Source organism: Drosophila subpulchrella, chromosome 2R (assembly GCF_014743375.2).
Source record: "Drosophila subpulchrella strain 33 F10 #4 breed RU33 chromosome 2R, RU_Dsub_v1.1 Primary Assembly, whole genome shotgun sequence".
NCBI classification, from domain to species: domain Eukaryota; kingdom Metazoa; phylum Arthropoda; class Insecta; order Diptera; family Drosophilidae; genus Drosophila; species Drosophila subpulchrella.
This window is the reverse complement of record NC_050611.1, coordinates 21,350,225-21,374,209: the sequence shown is the minus strand read 5'-3', so window position 1 is coordinate 21,374,209 and position 23,985 is coordinate 21,350,225. Positions and strand designations below refer to the sequence as shown.

The 23,985-nt window shown below is 42.2% G+C and overlaps 1 protein-coding gene across 43 annotated transcripts in view; it reads right to left on the bottom strand.

The window, feature by feature from the left end:
- Positions 1-23,985, bottom strand: part of LOC119549356 (protein muscleblind) — a 183,194-nt gene that overhangs the window by 33,299 nt on the left and 125,910 nt on the right. For 27 of the 43 annotated variants that reach the window (XR_005219407.1, XR_005219409.1, XR_005219410.1 and 24 more), the window contains one exon: positions 14,917-14,976. The exons of the other annotated variants lie outside the window; for them this stretch is intronic. Coding sequence is in view for 21 of the 27 variants with exons in the window: in XM_037857347.1 (XP_037713275.1) it covers positions 14,917-14,976 (60 nt within the window). In the remaining 6 variants the exon portion in view is untranslated. The remainder of the gene's footprint in view (positions 1-14,916; positions 14,977-23,985) is intronic. 43 annotated transcript variants of the gene reach the window in all.

The window sequence follows — 23,985 nt, the reverse complement described above, 5'->3', positions numbered from 1 at the left end:
ATGACAATTCACCGTAGGCATGGCCAGGGAAATCAAGGCAATTTTCCATGTGCCACAGTCGCACAAGCGTACAAATATGCGGACATACAGACTGCGACTAGTTTGCAGTTTAATTTTCAATATGGCTAACCGGCAGAGTCGAGCGAGCATTGAAAATGAAAATATTTTCCTGAAATGCAAACAAATTGGCAAAAGGCAAATGGTCAATATTTGCCGGCCATAGGAGCTCTAGCCGTTGGCCAGGCAGAAAGTGTTTGCAGGATTCCGGGACAAAACAATGGCTAAAACCACACTGACACAAAAATCTGCATACTGAATAAAATATAGTGTATAAAATATTAATTTAAATAAATATTATATTTAAATGAAGTAGGGATATGTTAAATAAGGTGTAAGTCATATTTAGAATTATAAGTTTCTTGAACTTTTTCAGTTAATATTAAAGGCAAAGCTTAACGTCCTTTTACGAGCAATTGATGAAGTTAATGGATGAAAATCAAAGCCTTAACCTTTATATTTGCTATTTATTTAAATAATGTACTTCCTTTTTTAGCTGTGCATCCAATGGTTGTAGTTTTGGAAGGTAGACAGCGCATGCTAAGCGATTCGCCTCAGACAAAAGGCTCTGTATCTGCAGTCACTGAACTCGGGTCCTCCTAAAAGTATGCAGCGCCAAATAGCCAGTGTTTCCCCTTTCCTTTTTCCCTGTATCTCTTTGTGCGCTAGTGTGCGTGTGTGCGAGTGTGTGTGTGTGTGTGGGGAAAACAATGAACGGGCCTCGACTTTCTGTGGCCATGTTTTTTTTCAATCATGCGTTCGTTTCCTCACTCATTCATTCGCTCAATGGGGGCACGCCGCCACTGCAGTTGCATACTTTTGGGATTTGCAACAGATTCCCCACATTCGCCTTTCTCTCCACTAAAAAAGCTGGCCCAGTGCGACAATCTGACTTAGTTGCTTTAACTTTAAACCGGCCAACCCAGGACCATTATCCTGGGAATAACTGCGTTCAAGGGATTTGTGTTAATTGAAAAATGTGGCCTAGAAAATGGCGAGCACAACTGTACCCGAGGCTCGGCCAAAGTGGATTACCTTACGGACAAAAGTGCACTCAGTTAATGGAATCGTGCTAAACGCCGCCTGTAACTGTCGTGTTTTGATTTTCCCTTTTGGTGGAATCTAAACTTGAGCAGGGCCAAATGGCAATTTCTGATTTCGGCAGTGGCTCTATCTCGCTGCCGTATTTTCGTTTCATTTGCTCATTTAACCTGCTCTCCAGCTGGGAAAGGTGCTCCTCCCCATTTTCCGCGCTTATCAGCCTCGAAATTCACTTAATTTAATTAAAGTGCACAACGGAGTGAGAGCAGAGAAAAAAATAATAATAAAACGGTGAGAGCGGCACTCGCGAGGCGAAATGGTCAGAGAAAGGCGGTGGCGGTGGAAGGGGGACTTTCACATTATTTTTGCACACAAACACCAGTGCCAGTGGTCATTCCGCTCCCATCATCATCATCACCGGCATCGCCATCATCGGTGTGTGGACGTCATTGCTTCATTTTCGCCTGCCGGTTACGGGGCTTCGGCTCCGTTGCGCCCCCGAATTAATTTCCGTTTTGCAAACCAATTGAAAATCCAATTTTCAATACACAAACCATATAACGCCGTGCCATGGTCCACCATCTCTCCTTCTCCCCCTGCTGCATGGTCCACCCCCTCCTCCTGGCACACGTTTAACTAACGTCCCCGCTTGACGGGAGTCCAGTTCGGTCCCATCCGATCCGGCACACGTGGAAAAGTTTGCTCACATTTAAAGGGCTTTAAAAAAGTGGCCAGCGAACGAGGGCCGAGAGCCACGGAAAGGGGCGAGAACTGGAGGCCATTGGCCACTGCGCCCGAAAGTAGGCAACAATATATATGGGCATTAAACGTAAACCGACTGCAGCCTGCAGGGCAACAGCCCGGGCCCCCTTAAGCCCCCTCCCGGCTTGCATTGCCGTGTTTATTTGTACACACGCCGACACACGTACACTACACCCATCTGGCCACATAATGCACGCCATGGCGCCATGGAGCAGGACTCCTGCGACAGGCTGCGTGTGTTTGTGCATGTGGCACATTGATTTTTTCCCTGGGCCTTCTTCTTCCTATGATTTGACCACATGGCCAGGACGCTTTACAAATTGCAAGGGATACCCCGTTCACTGCTAGTGGGATTTGCCATGGCGATTCGATTAATCTGGGCAAAGGAGACTTGATCGGCGGCAGTATCTAACCGAAGGATTTTAAGTTTGAGCCCAAGGGAATGCCAGCGAGCACTCTTATTGTGCACTGGGGAAGCCTTGTTTTTAAGTAGAAAAACATTTGCATTTGCATTTGCATTTGAATTGAATTTATTTATTTTTCCCTCTCTGAGTGAATATCGATGAAAAGGTTTGACTCGCTTTTTCATTTGTTTCGGATTTTTGGAAGTCCTTTTAAAAAGCATTTTTTAAGCCTAAAAGCTTGCTGCGGTATTTCAGGCTTTGTTCGTTTTCGTTTCGTTCACCCCCATTTGCGTTTTTCTACTTTTTTATGATAGAAATAAATTTTCAGCATTCACATTTTTCAACTTTTTGACAAACACACCCAGCCATATAATTGAAGAGTGTGGGGAGGAACTTGACTTGACTCAACTTGACTTGGGTCTTCTTATCCTTGCTGTGAAATCGACACTCACATATTTACACATGGAAAAAAGTGTCAGGCTTAACTTGAAGTTCATTGAATAATGTTAGAGTGATATTGCAAAATGTAATGGTTCATAAGCCAACTGCTTTATTTTAAAAAGGATACTCCTTAAATAAATTTGTTTACATTTTTGAGGTTGTAGTGATTTAGAATTTCCCCATTTTTTCCTTCAGTGCACCCACACACTCCCATTGGCGGAGATTGGCATAAACTGCGGCAACATTTAATGGCGAGCTTCGTTTTTGGCAGACATTGATGACTTTTTAACTGCAGTCATTTGCAGGGCGGCGTCGTTTGCACAGACACATAGATACGGCAAATGTTTGCCTAGGCACCGCACTCTCACACTCACACTCACACTTGCCCCCACACACACGTTTCGGCGGCGTTTCCGTTTCCTCTGCGCATTGTAAGCCATTTGAGCAGAAGGCGGCGACATCAGGAAAATATCGCGTGACGCGGCGATAAAAATAATCATCATAATGTAATGTGGAAAGGAGGCCAGCGAAAGGGGGTGGTGGGGGCTTTTCCGACTGCTTAATCGATTTTCCCTTTTCGCCGCGACAGGCGTGGCCCCATTTAATGCGATTATTTGCGATTTCTTTTCTGTGGACGTCCGCAGTGTCCGCAAATTAACGAGCCCCCATAATAATTTAGTCGCATGCCGTAATAACAGGCCGCAAAAGTGGCCCCTGGTGGGGTCGTGGGTGGGTGGTCGTATCCCCAAGGTCGTGGCACAGGCAAATTGATTTCGTTTCATGTGGCCCGACATATGTTGCCGACTTTTTGGCGCCAAAGCCGCCGCTCCAAGACATTTGCATGGTCGTAAAATGAGAAATAAAAACGGGTTGTGTTCGCCCCAGCCCTGCGGTCAAAATTTGCTTGTTGTTGGGAAATAAAATTTTTTATTGCCCATATGTGTTTTGTCCCTAGGCTGCGTGTGTGTGTGTGTGAGGGCATCGTTTGCAATTATTATGGCATACTTATGGGGGGGAATTTTTTGAAGTCCTCTACTCCGTAAACTTCGCCACAATGGATCACTTGACATTCAATACCGGCATGCTAAGGCATTTCAATGCGGCAGGGCAAACTAATTGAAAAGGGAAGCTGCCAGACAGCAGACAAGGAGAAAGTTTATGGCAAACACAGGGAGAGAGGAGAAGGGGGATAGGGAAAGGAGACACGAGGACACGCTTTTAATAAATCCATCACATAACCCGCATTATTAAAAAGATCCAAGTCCTCACACGAACAAGCAAAGTTTCGCTGGCAAACAAACACACACATAGATGACAAGCACGGGAGGCAGAGATGAAAGCGAGGAGAAAGGGGAGAAAGTACACAAACACACAAGCACACACAGAAAAAGCGCTTATCAAATTTCCACAAACGATGACAATCAAAGCGAAGGCAGGAGGACGCAGGACGTGGTATGGGCACCAAAGGACGAAATGATTGGACCTGCTGCTCCGCTCCGCTCTTGAGTGAATGTAATCGCCAATAAACTGCATAAAGCGCATATGAGGAGGACTGGCTGACAATGGGCGAGCGTCCAGGACATCGAAAGGATTCAATCAATGCGCAAACAAAAGGCCAGCGGACTGCAGCCCGAAGTCTCTTCTAGACGGAGCAGCACCCAAAGGCACATAAATAATTCAATTGTCAACACGCTCGGCACAGTGCAACATGCGATAATATTACCCCGCCCAACGGAAGGAAAACTTTTCAGCTTGCTGCCAACAAAAATAAACTTTCTTTTTTTTTGCCGCCACTGATGTTGCCATGTAACAACTTTATCGATTTACACAAAATGAGGCTCGTTATTAGTTGCGGGGGACCTCGTGTGACCAATGTGAGGAGAAAGGGAAAGGGCACAAGGAAAATATACATAGATCTTAGAAAAAACAAGGAAGGACGTTATAAAAACTTGGACTTTAAGAATGTTCTATATTTATAACACCATTCACATTTAAGAGGCAGTTTTTGATGTGAGTTGGTTCTTAGTTTTGAGTGGATAGCTTTGTTTATATAGATTTTATTTATTATAATTGATAAATTGATTTATCTTTAAGAAAATCAATATTTTGTTTAAAACTTTCCTTTAAACTGCTATTTTTCTGCATGTCCCATATCACTTGACAGTACAGACGGAAGAGAAAAGCTGAGGCATTTTCCCTGGGACTTTTCACCTCAATTAGAGTCTCCACTTTTGGCCAACCGACTAATCCACGGTCCTTAGACCAGGATCTGTATCTAAGGCCTCGCCTCATCCTTCATTTTTTCTGCCCCACCCCCCGGTTTTCTATTGCCTCTTCCCCGTTTTTTATGACTTGACACAGCGCCCTTCATCATTCCGTGTTCCCCCTTCGATTTTTATGATTTGCCACTCACCCGGCCATGTTTCCTGGCTCCTTTCGATTTTAAAGGACCCCCCGAGAACACATAAGTGAGTGTGTGTGAGGGTCCTTCGATCGCATGGGCAATTTTTTATTGTTAGAAAATTGTTTTCTCTGCAAAAGCGTTACGCAAGGAAAAAAATTGATTTCTTGTCTTTATGGCATTGTCCCTTTGGCAGTCAGTCCTGCTGGCTGCTGCTGTTGGCAAATTTAATATGTTATCCTTCGATGTGCGTAGTCCCCCTCGTTGTTGTTGTTTGTTTGAAAAATATTGAATTTTTCGCAAAATAAAATGGATAAAGGATAACATCTTTTGCCGTGTTTGCGGAAACCGAAGCAAACCCAAGGAGCCCAGCAAGTGGAAAATTGTCCCTTCTTTTCTGTGAACCCACCCCGTCCTTAAAGTCCTTGCTTGTCCATTTTGTGGTTAACTTGTTTCGGTTTCCTTTCTTTTCGATTGTCAAACATGTGTTTCTTGTCTACTATGTACTGTACATCCAGATATAAATATATGCACCATATACATATCTCGAAGATATTTGATTTTGGAAATTGAATTCCATTTAATTTGCTTTTGTTGTTGTTGGTCCCTCTGACAGCTTATTGGCTTGCCATATTTTTTCCCATATATTTCTTTCAGGTGTCGAGTAAATTATGAAACAACTTTAAGCTCGAATGAATTGTTCAAAAATTGGTTTTCTGCCCACATTTATTAAGAGCTCGGTATTTTTGTTTACCAGCCTTTGGTTTACTGTCCACAAGATAAACTCACCTGTAAGTAAAGGAGGAATTTTTGTGATTTTTAGTCAAATGATTTCATTTGAGTTAAATTTATTGTGCGGCAAAAGTTTATAATTGGCCTTTAATTGAAGACAGAAATTGATGGCATCTAAGCCTTGAATTACAGAGCCATTTAGGAACCGGTTGAGTTATTCGGGGCAAAACAAGAGAGCGTGCAGCTTTAACTTTTTTTTTTATTTAAACTGCCTTCTTAGCTGCACTCTTCTCTGCGGGGCTAACAAATCCAACTGTTGAGTCTAACTGAAAAATATTATGAATATTTTGAGCTCCCCCCAGTGGGACTTTATTTTTATATTCCACCTTTTTATTTCTATTTTGCCGAGTTTTTGTTCATCAACAAAGCATTAGCGCTTGCCCGCTTAGGGACTTTCACAATGCACTTTTTTATTTGGTTGTGTCTGGCTTTTTGTGGGGGCTTTTCGTAGGCGTGTCAGGCGCCCAGAGGCCTGCCAACAAACAAACAAACAAACGGGGCAAATGATGAGCAGCGGTGGGCAGGCAAACAAATGAGAAAAAATTTCAGTTCTAACAGAGAGAAAAAATACGTAAAAAATGCGGAATATAAAAATAAAGAGCGGTAAGTGCGGGGTGGAAAATACATAAAAAATAATATCATGAATGCAATGACTTTTAATGTACAGTTATTGCGCAGCTGTCTGATGTCCCAGGCCCCACAGAAATACGTATATATATGTATTTATTTTAATATTGCATACTTTCTGGCGTTGCTTACATGCTGCAAGGAGCATGTGCGCCTGTGTGTGTGCTCGCCATGTGCAGTGCACCGTGTATCCTTTTTGGCAAGCTTCATTGCCACTTTGGCCAAAAAGGGTGGACCGACTCCGACCGTCAGACATTCGGGCGCCCGTTGCCCGCTGCACATACTAATAAGGCTAAGTGGCAATGACAAACACAAATGCACAGGCACACACACACGCGCAGGGAGAAAATAGGGGGAGAAAGTGTGCGACAGGGAGGGCGACATTGGGCGACAAATGTCTGTTTGGGACTCTGCGGAACCACAAAGCGAGCATTTTATGACTGTTGAATGACCTCATAAGCATGCGTGTTTATTCCCTCGCCCCCGGTCACACTTGATTCCGCGCTTTGAACTCGCTTTAAGAGATAACAAATTTAATCACCAGTACAGGGTAGTAGAGCTGCAAAACTATCGATAACAATGTAGGTGCAACTATGGAATGAAGGTAATAATAAAGATATACGGTGGAAATTGTATAGCACAAACTATTATCCGTTGAATACAAGTCCAAACTTGCAGATCAATAACATTTGACTATAAAGATTTTCAAACAATCGATATTATCGAGGTTACTATCGATTGTTTAGCATATTAAATATTACTGAAGCTATTAGTCTTAGAATTATAAAGACTAAGTAAAATAGCCAATATGACAACATGTGACAGTGAAAAGATCAACTTAACTATTTTCCAAGCCTTCGATATTATCGATTTAATATAATCGATAATAATGTAGGTGAAACTAATAAGGTAATAATAAAGTTATACGGTCGAAATTCTATAGCACTAACTATTATCCGTTGAATACATGTTAAAAATTGCAGATCAAAAACCTTGGATTAAAAAGCTTTTCAAACCATCGATATTATCGAAATTACTATCGATATAAAATATTATTGAAATATTATTTAGAATTAAAAAGACGAAGTAAAAAAGCCAATGTGACAGTTTTAGAATTATAAAGACGACGTTAAAAAGCCAATGTGACAGTTTTGGAATTATAAAGACGCAGTAAAAAAGCCAATGTGACAGTGAAAAGATCAAAAAAACTTGGATTATCTATTTTCCAAGCCTTCGATATTATCGATTTAATGTTTTTAAATAATAACCAAGCCGCTCTTTAATAACCCAATTTCTGTGTAAAAAAAAGGTTTCCCATAATCTAAAAGTAATTTCGAGTAAAATTCCAACTGTGTGCAGCTATTTTGTGCTACAAAATTCTAGTGACAACGTACAAATATTTTACTTTCGGTTAGCAAACTTCCATCAATGTCGGATGGAAAATGCAAAAGTTGGCATTGTCATTTTGGCTATTTATAGGCAGCTGTCATATTGCAAATTGATGCCCTGCACTGGAACCATTAGCCTTGCCTTTGCCCCACCCCCTTTTCCCACTGCCTTGCAGCCATTTCTTTTATAATTCTTTCGTTAAAAGAAAATTGCAAGACTCTCAGAGTTTTTTTTTTTTGTCGAGATGCTGCTGCCTTGTCAAGCCATAAAATGTTATCACAAAAAGTATTTTCCAAGTCAGCGCACACACAAAAAGTGGGTGGTGGGCGGAAGCTCCTGGCTGTCGAGTGAGCGAGCGAGACAGATAAACTTCAAAGCAAAAGTTGCTGGCAACCCACACACTCGCACACACATGTGCAGCCAGTGAAAGTTACAAATAGAGTTGCCATAAAATTTCATATGCTTATCACGTGCGTTGGCCTTGTAACCCCCACCCACCGCCTACCACCCACCAATCCAGCGCCCACTTCAGTTCACTATCCTCACCGACAGATGGCGCCAAATTGCGCTTGCATCGCTGTCAGCCCTTTCACACGTCACATGTCGCATCTATATGCTCCGTAGCACACACACAGTGTTTTGGAGGCAACTGTACCGCAATATTTTCGCTATTTTAAGCTGACAACGTTGCGTTGCAGCGGCCCTTGCTCTATGACTATTTTATTGTCATATTTATCTACAATCAAGCCGCACACACCCGTACACTCCACTGCACTCCACATCCTGTGGACGAAAACAAAGCTTTCTCTTCGCTTTTTTTGTGGAGCCCAGGCTAAGAATGCGTTTCCAACAGCCCGAGCGATATGTCAGGAAATTGGCTTTTCTTTTTTTGTTTTAGCTTTCCCATTTTTGGGCCCCTTTGACATTTCACGCTTCGAGTGGAGACCCATTGTTTAGGGCTGACATATTGAAGAGAGATAGAGAGCCGTTGCGATAAGAGTGGCATATGCGATTTCTGTGCCAGGCCCTCTGCTGTTCGGGTGCTCCTGGCCAAAAACTGTAAAAACCAGTCAAAACTCAATTAAAATTACGGCCCAGCGATAAGGCGATAGCGATACAAAAGTAAAACAAATTAATGCCCACATTTGCTGGCAATGAAAGTAAGCCGGCTACCGAGGGCTAAAAAAAACTCAAACACCCACCGGCTGCCAATGCTCGTGGCCCACTTTTGGGCGCCAAATAAAAAAGTTAACCAGTCGTGCCCAACACATGTGACCCAGATAATCTTGTTATGAACTCATTTCGAGCGCCTTTTTGGCACGGAAAGCACCATCAAATTAGATTCAATGAGGGCGCTTTTCCAATAAATTGTGGCAAATTATGCGGCCAGAGATTAAATTCGATTCTTATGTAAATATCCCCGGCAACAGGAGGCTGCAGTTTAAGGTATTTCTACCTTTATCCACAACATTATATCGGACCAATCCAGGTGCCAGAAAAGCCCGAACCGACAGCTGTGAACTGACCCTCTAATCTGCATAATTTGCACAGAGGTAGGGGAAGGTGAGAAGGTCCCAGCGGCATTATAAATAGTCAAAGATATTTATTTGTAATGAGGACCAGGGGTTGCCAAGACTTCGGGCTGGTCCGGTCCAGCAGCCAGTCTCCACGGGGTAGTTTGCTCAACTCGAACTCGGACCTCGACTTTTTGTTCGATTAGAGAGCCCAACATCTGCTCTATGGGCAAAGTTCTTGCTCTAACGATGACCGAGGACCGACCACTGAGTTATGCCAACGATAGACCTATTCCCTCGCAAAAGTTGATTAAAAACTGCAGGCGGTGAGCAGTTGATTGCCCGATGGACGGTTTATGGTCAATTATGCCCAGCTTTAAGCCCTGTTTTGCGGCCGGAGAATGAGAATCTCCGACCGCAAATGATAGTTCAATCAATGTCTGGTCAAAGAGGACGTAAGTTAGCACCGATCCAGCCAATTGAATTTACTACGGAGAGCAAGACAATTTATTATTTAATAAGCATGATAAATGAATGGAGGTTTGGCTTAGAACAGTGGGCAAAAGTGAGCGATTTCGAGGTAGATTCTAGATTCCTCTACTAATCTCAAGAGGTTTATTTAAATTCCCGGGAAAGCCCTAACATTTTCTTGGCCTTCCACTTATATTTTCCTGGTAATCGATCCATTCATCGTTGAGGGCTCAAATATTTATCGATTCTGAAGAAAAACACATCATAAGTTTTCCCTAATCCTCTTATCCAGCCTGTTTATCCCAGCTCAACATATATCACAGTATTTTCCGCAATTTCCCCCGTTGGGTCACCTACCCCAATCCAAGGTCAAACTTTCCAGCCTTCCCTCCACTTTCACCTCTCCACCGCCCCCACAGCCCTTTGTTGTTGGCTAGCCACAGGAGCTCAGTCATGTGTAAGTCAAATGAATTTGTCATGAGGTTTCCCCACTGCTGTTATTGCTGCTGCTGCTTAGGAAACCGAAAAAGTGACAGCCCATCTAGGCGCACACACAAACGAGTACACAGGGAGAAAATGCTGGAAACTATGTATAATATTTTATGATCCCTATCGTAGATTGAAGATACACATAATAGAATAGACCCAAAACTCCTGTCATCTTGCCTAATATCATCTTGATAGAGAAACCATACTATCCCTATCGGAAACCATTTGCAAATTCAGTTGTAATTTGTGTTAACTAATGATATAATACTAGGATAATGGACTTAGTATATGTATAACTAGAAAATAATATACCTAAATTCTTAAATCTTCCTATGGTATATTAAAATCGTAATAAAAATAATGTGATCTACCTATTAGAAAGCATGTACCTTTAAATTCAATTCAAAGTTCCGTTTATTATGTTATATTGTTTAGGCTAGCACTTTTTCCAACAATATTTTCCCTACGTGCACATACCTCTAGGATATACAGAAAGCCACTTGGCAGTTGGGCTTGGCATTGCGGCATTTATAAATATAATGCCAATAAATACGCAGGGAATGGTGAAAATCTATCGATTGCCCACCTTGTCGATTCAAAAGAGTTTTCCAGCTTGTGTCACCGGCAGACCGCCCAAAGTTTGATTGGCAAAAGCCACTGCGGGGTGCTCGAGCCCCTCGTAACCCCCGTAAGCCCTGGTAAACCCCCTTTCGGTTTTGCTTGGCAGCCAGACGACCGACGCCAGAGGGCGCTAGCAAAACCTGACAGGTGTTTGCCTCGGGCCTTTCGCCTTTCGCCTTCAACCCACCGACTTCCGTCTGACATTTTTAAGTGCCCTAAAATACAATCCAAAAGCGCTTAATTATGCACGCTCCGATGTCCGAAAATCTGCAGGAAGCAATTACGTGGGCGGACTGAAATCGGATAGTGGTGCACTGGACTTTCCAGGGGGTGAGATGACTCATTCGCATTCCCAAAGCCCGCCGATGGTGTTGATGACGTCAGCTTAGCAGAACACAACCCCCGGGGAAAATGGGGGAAAGTCTGGGGGGAAAACGGAAACCGAATCCGATTTCCAAGTCCGAAGTCAAGCGCACAAATCAAAGCCAAGAATTTTTGCATTGTAGAAGGCTTCCTCTACAGAGGGCAACTCCAAAAACAGGAAGTGCTTTCTTATAAGCCTGTGGAGAAAAAGAAAGAGAAAGGCCACGGAGGGTTGATGCTCTCTTTGAGTGATGGCTGTGAGTAAAAGAGCTCTTGAGTGGGAATTAAAAGAGCAATGGGGGTTGAAGGAGCGATGGGGTGGCGGGACTTTGTTGATTTGATCCAATTAGCAAGTGAAATAGAAGAGAGAAACTTCAGTTGAGGGAAACAAATAAGGAAGCAATTAAGGGATAGGATATAATTATTTATAATATTTATTTTATATATTTCTAGGCAAAATAAATGCAAAGATAATACTTATGCAGATAATATACAACTTAGGTTAGTAAAAAACAAAGTACCACATAGTTTAATTTGTTAAGCAAAGGAAAATAGAAAAGAACTAACTCTGGAATTAAAACTACAACTTGAGATTTCAAAAACAAAAGTCTTTCCATTACCATCTAGAATGTTTGTTAAAGTATCGCACACTTTGAAAGACAGAACATGACTCCTTTTACAACGCACTTAAGTTCCCTAACAACCAATCTCCAATTGTTGCCAGTTCTGTACTTAAGCCCTAACTAATTTTAAGACAAACTTCCTTCTATTAAAGAACTTAAATGACACCCGACGATTGTGTGTGGGTGAAACTCCATTAGATCGAGCCCGCAATCTCATTAGAAGTCGCTACTTCTTGGCGCTTTTTCCGGTTCTATTACCCGTGGAAACCGCCGACACACGCACACATTCAAGTTTAATTAACAAGAACGAAAAAGTTTTGTGCAACAAATCCCAAGTTTATCTGCCTCACGATTGACAACATTTTCGGGAATAGGGCCGAGGAGGTGGGGGAAAACTTTTACATTATTAAACTGGAACTGTTTGGAAATGTTGACAGCAATTTGACAGGGCCAAAAGCCGGGCCATCGACAAACAGAGGCATTTACACGGGGGGAACCCCGCAATGAAACAATAATAACAATAATAGTAAAAAGACACAGGCGAAAGGAGAGCACACCATGATTGCCAGGACGACAAGGACGACTCCTTCTCGAGGGTTGTGTGTCCTGCAGCAAAATAAATAAATAAAATAAAAAGGGTCGGGGCGGGGGAAACTGGGGAATGTAAAACAAATTTGTTTATTGTTGACACTCGAATCGGGAAACGGGATAAGGATAAAGGACGATGACACCTTAACCTTTCACCGCCACGAGCTAGTCCCCTTTCCATTGTTCTTTTGGGATGGGTAGGAAAAAAGGGTTCCCGAACCTGCCGAGATATCCTGTCTTGGGATACGGATAGGACACCTTCTAGCGGTGTCCGCTTCTCTTGATTTATGGGCGTGTGCCGCCTTTAGCTCATCATATCCTCTTAGCATGCTAATTGCGCGGCATTCTTCGCTTACGGGACATGTCTTCATAAGGAGTGGGTCTTCATATGGCAACCCAAAAAGAAGAAACCCCGAGATCCCGAAACCCGAAGCCCAGTTACGTGTGGAACGTGCCGCATAATTCAGGTTTGCCTTTCACTCCGCCTTATTGAATTGCCGCTTCCCATTTGGGACACTTTTGTCGAGTGCCTCCCAGTCTCCTTGGCATTCATGCGGGTAATTTATGTAAATTTATTGTTCCTTTATCTGTTCTTTTTCAGGCATTTCTTTTTTATGCAAGCATTTTTTGGTTCTCCTTCGGCGCGTGTTTGCTGTCAAAATATTGGACAGGCTGCGGGGAAAGCGAGCTTAATCAATTAATAATGAGAATGCAGATGTTTGGTTCGGCTCCAATGGATCGCAATGAATAAGAAATCGTTTTAACGCTGTTGAATGCTCCCCGAGCTTAAGTAAAGACGCGAGTTGATGTTTGAGGTTTCAATGAGATATCGACGGGAATTATAAAAGGGAATCGATGTTTTTATGTTTACACCTTGAACACTCTTTGATATTTCACTTCCACAGCTCCCCCGACACATTTAACCCTCTGCAATTGCGATTCCCTCAACATTTATTGATCCCTTTTCCCAAAAACTTAACCCTCTAACGCCTGCTTACCCCAAATGCGAATTTGTATTTATTAATAATGCTTGGGTCCCGTCTCGGCGATTTCGACATTTGGTTTTATTGTTTCATGCAAAGACATTTGCAGAAGCATCGGCACAACCCTCGCAGAACTAACCGAACAAACTCAATTACGTAATAAAAATTTATGAACGCCCCCGACCAGAAGGACATTAAAATTGTTGTTGGCCGCCCTTCCTTCTTAACCCCCCAGTGCGACTGCTATTGATTTTGCCGTCCTGTCTGGGGTTAAGACCGAGTATTGATGGACGGGAATGGACATGAATCGAGAGTAGATCAGGCCAAATCCCATATCATTAATACTTGTAAGAGGAAGGACCAGCATTGACCCTCATTTCGGGGGCGAGTGTGTTTTCGTGTAATTCGTCTCAATAAAAGGCGAGAAATCCACAGAGCCGGGAAAAAACTATAAAATGTCCCCAGGAAGTGCATAAACAACTAAGCGAAATGGAATGGAAAAACGGACGGTTCGTGGCGAACGCGTGTCCCATTTCGGAATTTATTAAGGATTCATCCTGGGGTGGTGGAGGTCCTGGGACTTTTGCACAGACACGGAGGACAGAGAGCAAATGGTCACTCAACGCCAGCTGCTAATTGTGATCTGTATTTTGTGTGCTTGCCGAACGTGTGAACGACTTTCGTTTGACCTTCGGGCCCTGAACTTGTTATCAACGCCAAAAATCAAACAAGCCCACTACGAGAATTCCCGAAAAATCCAAACAAGTTCCCCGGCTTCCTGGGAAAATAATAATGACGGAAAGACAACCCTTGAGATACATCGAATGCGAACTGGACAATATATTTATAAGCACATTATAGTGCATTGTTGTCGAGTCTCTGAAAAGCCAGGGTCCTTTGTCACATGCCCAGCTCAGCATCAGCATATTAATGATTTCTATTCCTGCATCCCTCTTTTCTCAAGGAGTTTAGTTTTCCCTCAAAAATAATAGTTCTGGAGTGGGAAAGCAGGGGGAAGAAGTTCGGTTCACAACCCTTTCGGCACATAAATAAATTTTCTTGTTCGTTGAATCTCGGCTTTTCTTGCGGAAAGGTCCGTTAATGATGATCAGCATAAATAGTTGGTCAGAGGCTCTGCACGATTTGGGGAATTTTTATTATGTATGCAAATGATTATGCGAAATTCCGGTTAACCGACAAACAAAACATTTTACGACCATGTGTGCTGCTGACACAAAGGCCCCTGAATGTTTTCCCCATAATTGAAAATTACGAAATGTTTGCTCGACTTGGCCCCACACACACTTTTCGGGCTTCGAGTGTCTCAAATAAATTTATTAAATTACTCACAAAGGCCGAGAGTTTTGGGATTTTCTGGCGATAGAGTTCGCTGTGTAACGTGTAATTTACCTGGAAATAGAAGAAGGGATAAATTGTTGGGGTTAGCTTGGGGTTTCGTTTAAAATACCAATTAATATATGCCTTCAAAGTCTAGAATTTAATTGCAAATGGTCAGGGGTTTGGTGGGATTATTCGGAGTTCAATACTAAATGCGGTTAGGTATAAATTGTTTAGTTTTCCAGTTTGTTTAGCCCAGCATTTCCCTGTCATCTCACAGCCAATTGCACTTAGTCGCACCAGCACTTTAAATTAAGTCAAATGCCAAACAATGACGAGCGCCTAAAAGTCTGCAAACAAAGAGTGAATACGCACACACTCGAGTCTTCACGGTCCATTAAATTTAGCTGTGGCCACTAGAGGCGAATAGAATGGAACTCGAGTCTCGGGCAGAGGACATCCGCCAGATACAAGATACATTTCGACTCACGCGTCTGCTTCAAGGTCATTAAACAAAATGCTCGGGGGAGGGCGTGGGTGGTGGTATTGCCACGGATTGGGCAATTTTTAGCACTTTTCGCTGGCTAAATCCAAGCAAACCGCAAAAAGTCACGTAGCCCGAGATTCTTTCTGGGGTTCGAGGATGCGACGAGCTGCCTAACAAGTCAACACAGAAACGCTCAAGTGCGAAAAAATGAAAATGAAGCGATGTAGTCCGGTGTCTATGGGGAAAAACAGCAGAGGGAAGAAGATGGCAGGATCAGAGATGCACAGGGGAAAAAACAATATTGGAGGGATATTGTCATTTTATCCCTTGCTGAGGGATTGTCCCACCATCAATGTCCTTTAGGTAGTTACAATTTCTTTACAATGTAGTGTACAACAGATAAAATCTACTTTGCTATTGATAAATTGCGAATAATAATAAAGATGTCAGATTTATCGAATTTATCGGTTAAATCGAAATGCGACTTTGTGTATCAAGCCAAGCACATGTTTCTGGATATATGATAACTTAGAATGATGATATTGGTGTAATGAAATTTCAGATAATTAAGTTTAGAAATAAACATCCTAATGAATGAACTTTGATTTTAACTTATTGTCTGTATATTGTCTGTATTTTTAAAAGAAAAGATGAGACATACCCCCTAATTAGGGACTTTTTTCTCTGTGCAGCAAAGCGACTTAAGTGAAACCCTTAAAGTGCGACGGCGACGCTTTAAGTGCCGCACATGTATGCCACTGGGGTTCGAGAAGGGGCCTGTAGGTTTCTCTGTTTCTCAGATTCTCGGTTTCTCTGCCACGGGGGTAACTAACGGTGTCCCATATGGTAGGGGTACCCTATCCTACAAAATGCCCAAGAATGGGAAGTGCGAGCGAGAGGGGAGGAGCAATGAAATCTTAATGCCTTAATGGGCCACACAATCTAATTTACTTTTGTTTGCTCTCTCGCTCTGCGAGGATAGCCCCCTCTCTTTCGCCCTATGTAAGCCCGTCTCTTTCTGTTACTTCTGTTTTGGCTTCCCTTTCTTTTTTTTTGTATTTTACTATAAATGATTTTTTTCGCTTTTGGGGGTTTCTGCCATTGCTAATGCCGTTAGCTTTGCTTTAGCTTTGTTATTTCCCTACTTCTCCTGCTCCTCCTCCCTATTCTTCTCCTCCTTCCACTTATTGTTGTTGTCCTAGTTGTGCTTCGTAATCCTATTAACAATGGCGATGTTGTCGTCATCACTGCGTAAATATACATACATCCAAAAACATACGTAGACAATGTACTTATTCATAGGTATAACCATATATCGTTATGCGACGCCATTTTTCATATGTTTTCCTGTTGCGGTATTGTTACCGCTCTTTAATTCGATATTGATTTTCAGGGGGCTGGTTTTCTTGGTTCTTAGGCTCACAATGGGCTAATTAGATTTAAAGTCCATTGAACCACCGGGAAAATGGCTTCGGCTTAGAAATTCTCGGGAATGGTTTGTTTTCGAATCGATGATTACATTATTTGGATGGGTGGTGGGGGTATACCAGAAGCCATATTCGAAAAATAATGCTAAGATGGAGTTTGGGCTTAGTATGAGTTTCTTTCAGCTTGATGTTAAAGAGCATTTAAGATAATTTTTAAAAACATTACTTTTCAAATGTTTATAAAATTAATTAGTAAATTAGAAAATTCTGAAGATCTTATCTGAGTTGAAGATGTTCTTAAAAATAGAGCGACATTTTTAAGTTGCAAATGTTTTTATTTTGCTAGAATCAAGTTGAATTGGCGGTATTTAAGTACGTTGTATGTACAAATAAACTATAAGTTCAGTCCTTTGTGTATACTTATCAAAAATTTGTTAAGTAAACTCAATTTAACTTTTCTCTTCTCACCATTTCGTTCTTATATTGATACCAAAACGTACTTACACGGTTTTTAAGAAGGAATGTTCTCAATTCAAGAACAATGTTCTCAATTCAAGAACAATGTTCTCAATTCAAGAACCATGTTTTTGGATATTTCTCTCTGTGTATACAAATATTTTAATGTAAAAACCCATCTGATTTAAAGCACTTGCTTTGAATAGCTCTGAATTTCCGAAAATACCAGTTTCATCAATCTATCCGGCAGAGGTAAGCCCCACCCGATATCTGTAGCTCCTGTCCGATATCCCCATTGACTCACGCCTGGGAAAACCCGGGAACACAGGACTCTCTTAGGCCAAATGCGACGCCGTCTGCTCCTGTGCATTATACTAAAAATTTCCTACAACATTCTTGTAGAGCACAAAGACAGCTTAATCCCAGCTCACTATAAATCAAACGCACACACTCGCAGGAAGACGCAGTAAGCTCCCAGGCGCATATCAAGTTGAGTTTTAAATATTGTAACATTTTTTGTTTTTTTCTCGAATTTTTTTGTGGCTCTGTGGACTGCTGCTGGCTGCTGCTGTGCGAAGCTAAAAATTCCCTGAAGCTTAACAAGTTTAAGTTGGTTGCAGAGCTGCTGAAAAAAGAGCAAGGAACCGGGCCAGAAAGCGAGGCAGGAGCAGAGAGTTAGACGCACTTTAGTTTCTATGCAAAATAGTTTTAAATTACACACCAAGAGAAATTCTAATTTAATTTAAATTCTCACCAGATGCCATATCAAATGGCTGCAGATGGTGAGATGGCGGTAGAGGGATCGCTTAGACGGCACATCCTGTTTATAGGGCCCGAGGAGGTGGTGTCTCAAGTTGCTTTGGCATTTATTTATATTTCATGCAAATTAACTGCAGCAATAAATTGACAGTGCACACTTTTAGCCAACTCCCGACAGATGCAATACAGGTGGTGTGGAGGAAACCCTTTTCAGCTGAGTTTTGACAGGCGCGCGACATTTTCTGCTTGCTTACCGCTTCAACTTTTGCCCGAGTAACCAGACGACAGAGCGCGGAGATAACTTTCCACCGCCTGAACTGCAGCCTTGAGTTCCATAAGCCCACCCACCCACTGGATTTCCCCCACAGCATTGCTGCAGCCATAGCTGCAACATGTCAAAATCTGCGACAGCCGCGAGTTAGCCGAAAACCCAGGCACAGACTTTTCCCATTTTTCGCATCATCTTATTTTTGGCCATGATATGTGTGCTGGAATTTTGGCAAAACTTTCTTTGATGGGGCGGGAGGTTTCAAATTAAATTAAAACTGCGGGGATACTTGAGAGGGTTGAGTAGGACTAGGCAAGAGTTGAATGCAATTAGGCGGGAAAGATTGATGATGTTAGTTTTTGAGATGGTATACCCTGTTTCATGTGCAACAATTAATAATAATTAGGGATCTTATACAGTTCCTTTAAGCCTTTTTCCCAGGTATACATAGGTATGTATAGAGTGGCATTACAAACATAGGAAATCAATACCTTATACTTCTTTTTACCTCTCTGGTGCTTTCAATTCCCTGCCAAATTGACTTGCCCATTGAGCGGACCCATTTAATTGGCCGCCGGTGTGCATTTTTTATTTCCTCACATCATTCAGATATGTACCGTCTATATGTTGCACATGTGTAAGCTGCTTGCGTATTTTCGCCATACAGCATAATGATGCGACTTTTGCACTCAAGTTGCCGCACTTTGCATGCCGAAGACATCGCAAATTTGTCGCGACTGTGAATCGCATCCTCGAGATACTTTACCTTACTTCGCCCCACTCTCCCCTCCTGCAGCCGTCTCTTTCCCCCGCCCTGTTGCCGTCTCTCTCGCCGGTAGTGATGCTGCATTCCTTCTGCCTTGACACGCTTGACAAATTCGCATGCAATTATTTATAGAGAAGTGCCAGCGGAGACGAAGACAACTTGAGTTGACTCGACTTGACTCGCCTGTCCCCATGAATGAATGAATGAGTGCGAATGGGTGTACGGGTGTGAATGAGTGGGTATCGGGGGCGGGGGCGGTGGTGACGTCAGTCGCTCCACTTTTTGGGCAATTTAATTATGCAATTTCGAGCAAAAAAAGAAAAAGGCAAAATGCGGTGGCCGCTCATAATTTCTGTTTCGATTTATGTGCCAAGTGTCAGGCGCTGTCAGTGCAAATAGCAAAAATGCCAAAACTGCAGGGCCATCGCTGTCTCGCCCTCTCTCTCTGTCCCTCTATTGCCGTCTCTCTCGCCTTTACCCATAATAAATATTTATGCTAAATTTATTTGCGTTTGCTTTTAGCTTTTGACATTTTTGGCAAACATTTCGGGCGCTTGCTCGCAATTAGTGTCAGCCGAACGGCGAAAAGAGACAGCGACAGTTGAGCGAGCGAGATGGCCGGACTCACTAACCGCCGGTTAATTAAAAAACTTTCAGGCATTTGTTTAATTTTCATAATTTACAATGCGGCTCCTGCGTAAAAGGAGGACAAGCAGGAGAGATTAAAAATGGAAAAGAGATCCTGTATCCAGTTGGGCGAGAAGTTCCCTGTTTTATCTCTCCATCTTCCTGGCTCTTGGCTAATTAAACGACGCAACAAGTTAATTAGCAGGGACAAAGGCGTGGCTTTGGTCAGTGCATAAAAAGCGAGTCAAAGCCCAGAGCTCATCATTTCAATAATACAAGTTTTTTCCTCTTTTTTAATAATAGTACTCCAGTAGCCCGAGTTATAAAAGTTATTAAAACTGCTTTTGTGCGGAAAGAATGGGGAGTGTGGAAAATGAAGTTGCATGCTGGCCAGGGGGAGAGTTAGCAATATGCCAATGATTAGTTGGGGCGAAGCCTAAACGGGTTCTTCATGGATTGTTCTTTTTTGTTGTACCTTTCAGCCAGACAGACGGCAATCGTTCGGCTGAACTCATTCCCTTTGCCCTGTTTAGCGCAGCTTAGCCATCTTCATTAGCCGAAGAGGCACAATCAACCAAATGCACAGAGTCTCTTTTTTCCGCTTTAGACCAACTAACCATGAAGACTCATATGGCGGTGGAGCCACCAAACCAAACCAAACCCCACCCCACCCCCTGCATTTCCATTTCCCTTATCCTGCGACTGCATTCGCTGACAATTTTCACTCAAAAAGGACCGAAAAGACAGGGACAGCACAAAGGAAAAAATATAGGAAGCTAAACCCCTTTTGGACGGTTTCGTAATTAACTAAAATGCCAAGTGTAGGTCAACCCAGTGTTGCCAACTACAGTAGTCAGATATAACCGGGGGTTAAGGGGGCTGCATAAATAGCTAACTGCCAGACGGACGGACAGTCGGAGGATTTCGTTTTAAGCGCTCTTTAGTTTGCCTTTGTTTCCAACGCTTTTCGGGGAGATTTTATTTTAATTTAATTTCGCCTATAACGAATTCAAGCAGCAGTTGCACGACTATAACCCTGTTGGTCAGTGTAATGCATTTACTTGCACTCTACAACATCGCATTGCACTAGACGTGAGTGCGGAGAATGGAAAAAAATGCAGAGTGGAGGGAAACTTTCGACGTGTGTCCACCATCGCTTAACCCCCGGGCTTATTACGTTTTTCAATTAGCAAAATTAAACTCGAAGGGAGTCTTCCACCGACCGAGAACTGAGAACTGGCCAAAAGCTTTCACCGGGATAGGACTGCCAAATTGTGGGCGGCAGCGGGCCATAAAAAAGAATCTATATGTGGCTGTTTGTGAATGTGGCGGCAAGACTGAGGCAAATCAACAGCAGAATCAACAAAACAAATTGCGAAGAGGGCAGTACGTACAAGTGGTATGTGCAGCAATGGGGCAACATATGTTGTGGAGGGCCTTCATTCGAGAACCAATCGATATCGGTATTCGTAGGGCCAGACAAGGGAATTTTATAGTCATTTACAGTCCTGAATATTCCAATTTGAATTTAAAACTATGTAGAAAAGTCTTAAAAAAGAAAACTGAATGAATTAAAAATTATATCCATAGGATTCATGACTAAACTTCAACTAACTGATTGCATTGATTTATAAAAGTCAAGGCAATGTGTAGGATATCTGTACGTATAGGATATTTGATTTAATATATAAGCTCACATCTTTAAACCCAATCCTTAAATAGAATTAAAGGTTGTAAACCATTTTAAATTGCCTTTGAAACTCTTTAACTTCCATTCCTATTTTTTCCGTACACAACCCCTATTCCATTCATAATTTCACGTTACGTTAACCCTTTGATTTTGTTTTTTTTCAGCCACCATTTACCAAATGAAATTCATCCAACTACTCCAGGCCCCCACGAATTTGATCCAGAATTATGAGAATACCCCGAGGGCAGTGACTACGATATTTGCACTTGCTTTTTTATTAATTTGCTCAACACTGCCGAAGGAGTTATCCTCCAAACTTGGCCGAAACGCCCAGGAGCAGCGACAAATGCTTTTTCTGTCTGGACTGCTAGACAAGAACCCAAACAAAACGGGGGGGAAACGAAAAGAGAAACCACCAAAACCTCAACGAAACCGAAAACCAAACTCGGCTTTCGTATCCCAACTCAACTCGAATCCTAAACGACTGCAAAATATAATTTTTTCGGGTTTTTTCCTCACTTCTCCATGGGTTTTTTCATTTTTTGTATACATTTTCACCCTTTTTTGGGAGTCCTAGTGGGTGGGCAAACTCTCAGTTTTCAAGTTTTGTGGCAGTTTTGCGTGTTTGCTTATAATTTTGTTTGAGTTGCAGTGCCACGCCTGCCGCCCCCTTGGTTTTTCCAAAAATGGGAAAGACCAAAATAAGTTCGAGGGCACAAAGCAAATTCGTAATTACTTTTTCATGCTGCAATTAAAAATGGCGTAAATAGCTCGAAGCGCCAAAAAGAAGAGGACTGAGATAGAGCGATTGTGTGGGAGAGGGACAGCAGGAGTGCTGCACGATGCAGTTTCTATTTTGTGTTGTGGCCAAAAGCTTTAATTCAGTTACAGCTGCATTTGGGATTTTTAGACCGATTTATAAATGAATTATGCGACTCCTTCGCAACCGAAACTATTGATTTTCGTATTAATCTATGGCAACCACGAGCTATAAAATTCACTGATGGGGCGAGCGAGGAAAAAGGAACTCGTTGTTGCCGTCGTCATTAGTGCAAATTACAAGCAATTAAACATGGCCAACACAAGCGCTATCACATGCCAAATGGGGGCAAATCCAAAGGAAAAAGCAGAGGACCGGTGAAATGGGTGGAGGATGCATTAAATTAATTGAAAGCATTACACGTAAACAATTTATAAAGCGCGTAATTTGCCATTCACATTCCGAGTTTCCCTTTTTTTTCAATCAATTTGCAATTACTTAAAGTTCAACGCCAACGCTCTAAACACGAAATTCTCATAAAAATTTACAAGAAGTGGGAGTGAAACAGCAGGAACGTGCATGTTGCAATAAATAATTTAGCAGGGGTGGACGGGCGGAAAACAGGATACAGGATACGAGGGATAGGATGGGACGGGATATATATGAAGGAGGTCAGTGGCCATGTTCTCTATGCTCTATGCACATGTCTTCGATTCCCCGAGGAAATCAGCATAATACGAAATAGAGCAAAAGAAACGAGCCAACAAAGAAGAAGGCTAAATCACCCTGATAGTTCGAGGTTGTCAGGACTTGGCCATAACTTCCAATTCAAGCTTAATATATGTCCTAGAATGAACTAGAACTTCATTTTCATCGAGAAAAGTAATTGAAAATGGGACTTATAAGTATTTAGTTTATTCCCCTTAAGATTTGTATAGATATAGATTGGATATAGATTTAGAGCAAACTATAAATACCCAAAATCGTGGCTTGAAACAATATTCAGATAATTCTGCTAATGATATATGCCTCATAAAACATTTTTAATGACCAATAACATTATTATTTAATACCACTTATCTAATTAGGACATTCTACAGCTTTAATTACCCCAAAGATGCATCTGCACACTTTGAAGCATACTTTGAAGCGTTAATTGAGGCTTGAATTGAAGAGATATCTCTGGGCATTCTTCGCCAACGCCTGACCAAAGTTTCGGTTAATTCTTCTAGCACTAATTCCACAAAAAAAAGAAACACAAAGAACGAATTAACCGAGGGGGAAAAATACAAGAATTTCACTTTGTTGCGGCGCCTTTTGAGCTTCGGTGCGGCCTAAAACAAGGATAAACATCTGGAAAGGCGCTTTGCTTTGCTTTTTGCCAGCATGTAAATGCCGGGGAAATAGGGCCCAGAAGCCCACCCCCCAAAAACCACCCACCCTTTTATGTCTGTGTGTATCTGTGTTCTTTGCCTTTTACCTTTTTGCGCATTTTAGTTGGTTGCCCTTGTTTTGCTCGGCATTCAGCGTGTGCTTTTTGTTTTGGCCACTCTTTGCCATGGCAACACGCGTTAAGTAACACACACAAAACCGTTAAGTGGATTTGTGTGTGTGTGTTGGCCAGGGGAGGTATCTAAGCCACCAGCCACCCCCTTCAGTCCTCAAAGAATGCAGGGTAATTATATAATTTTATTTATAGCAGATAAGTGCGGTGAAAATGCAATTAACAGGAGCGGCGTGAATAAATCAGCGACAGGGGAGGAAAGTCTTGGCAGGTTACGAAATCAGCAAAGGGTGAAAAAATACTAGCTTAAAATGATATAGTTAAAATATTATAATTG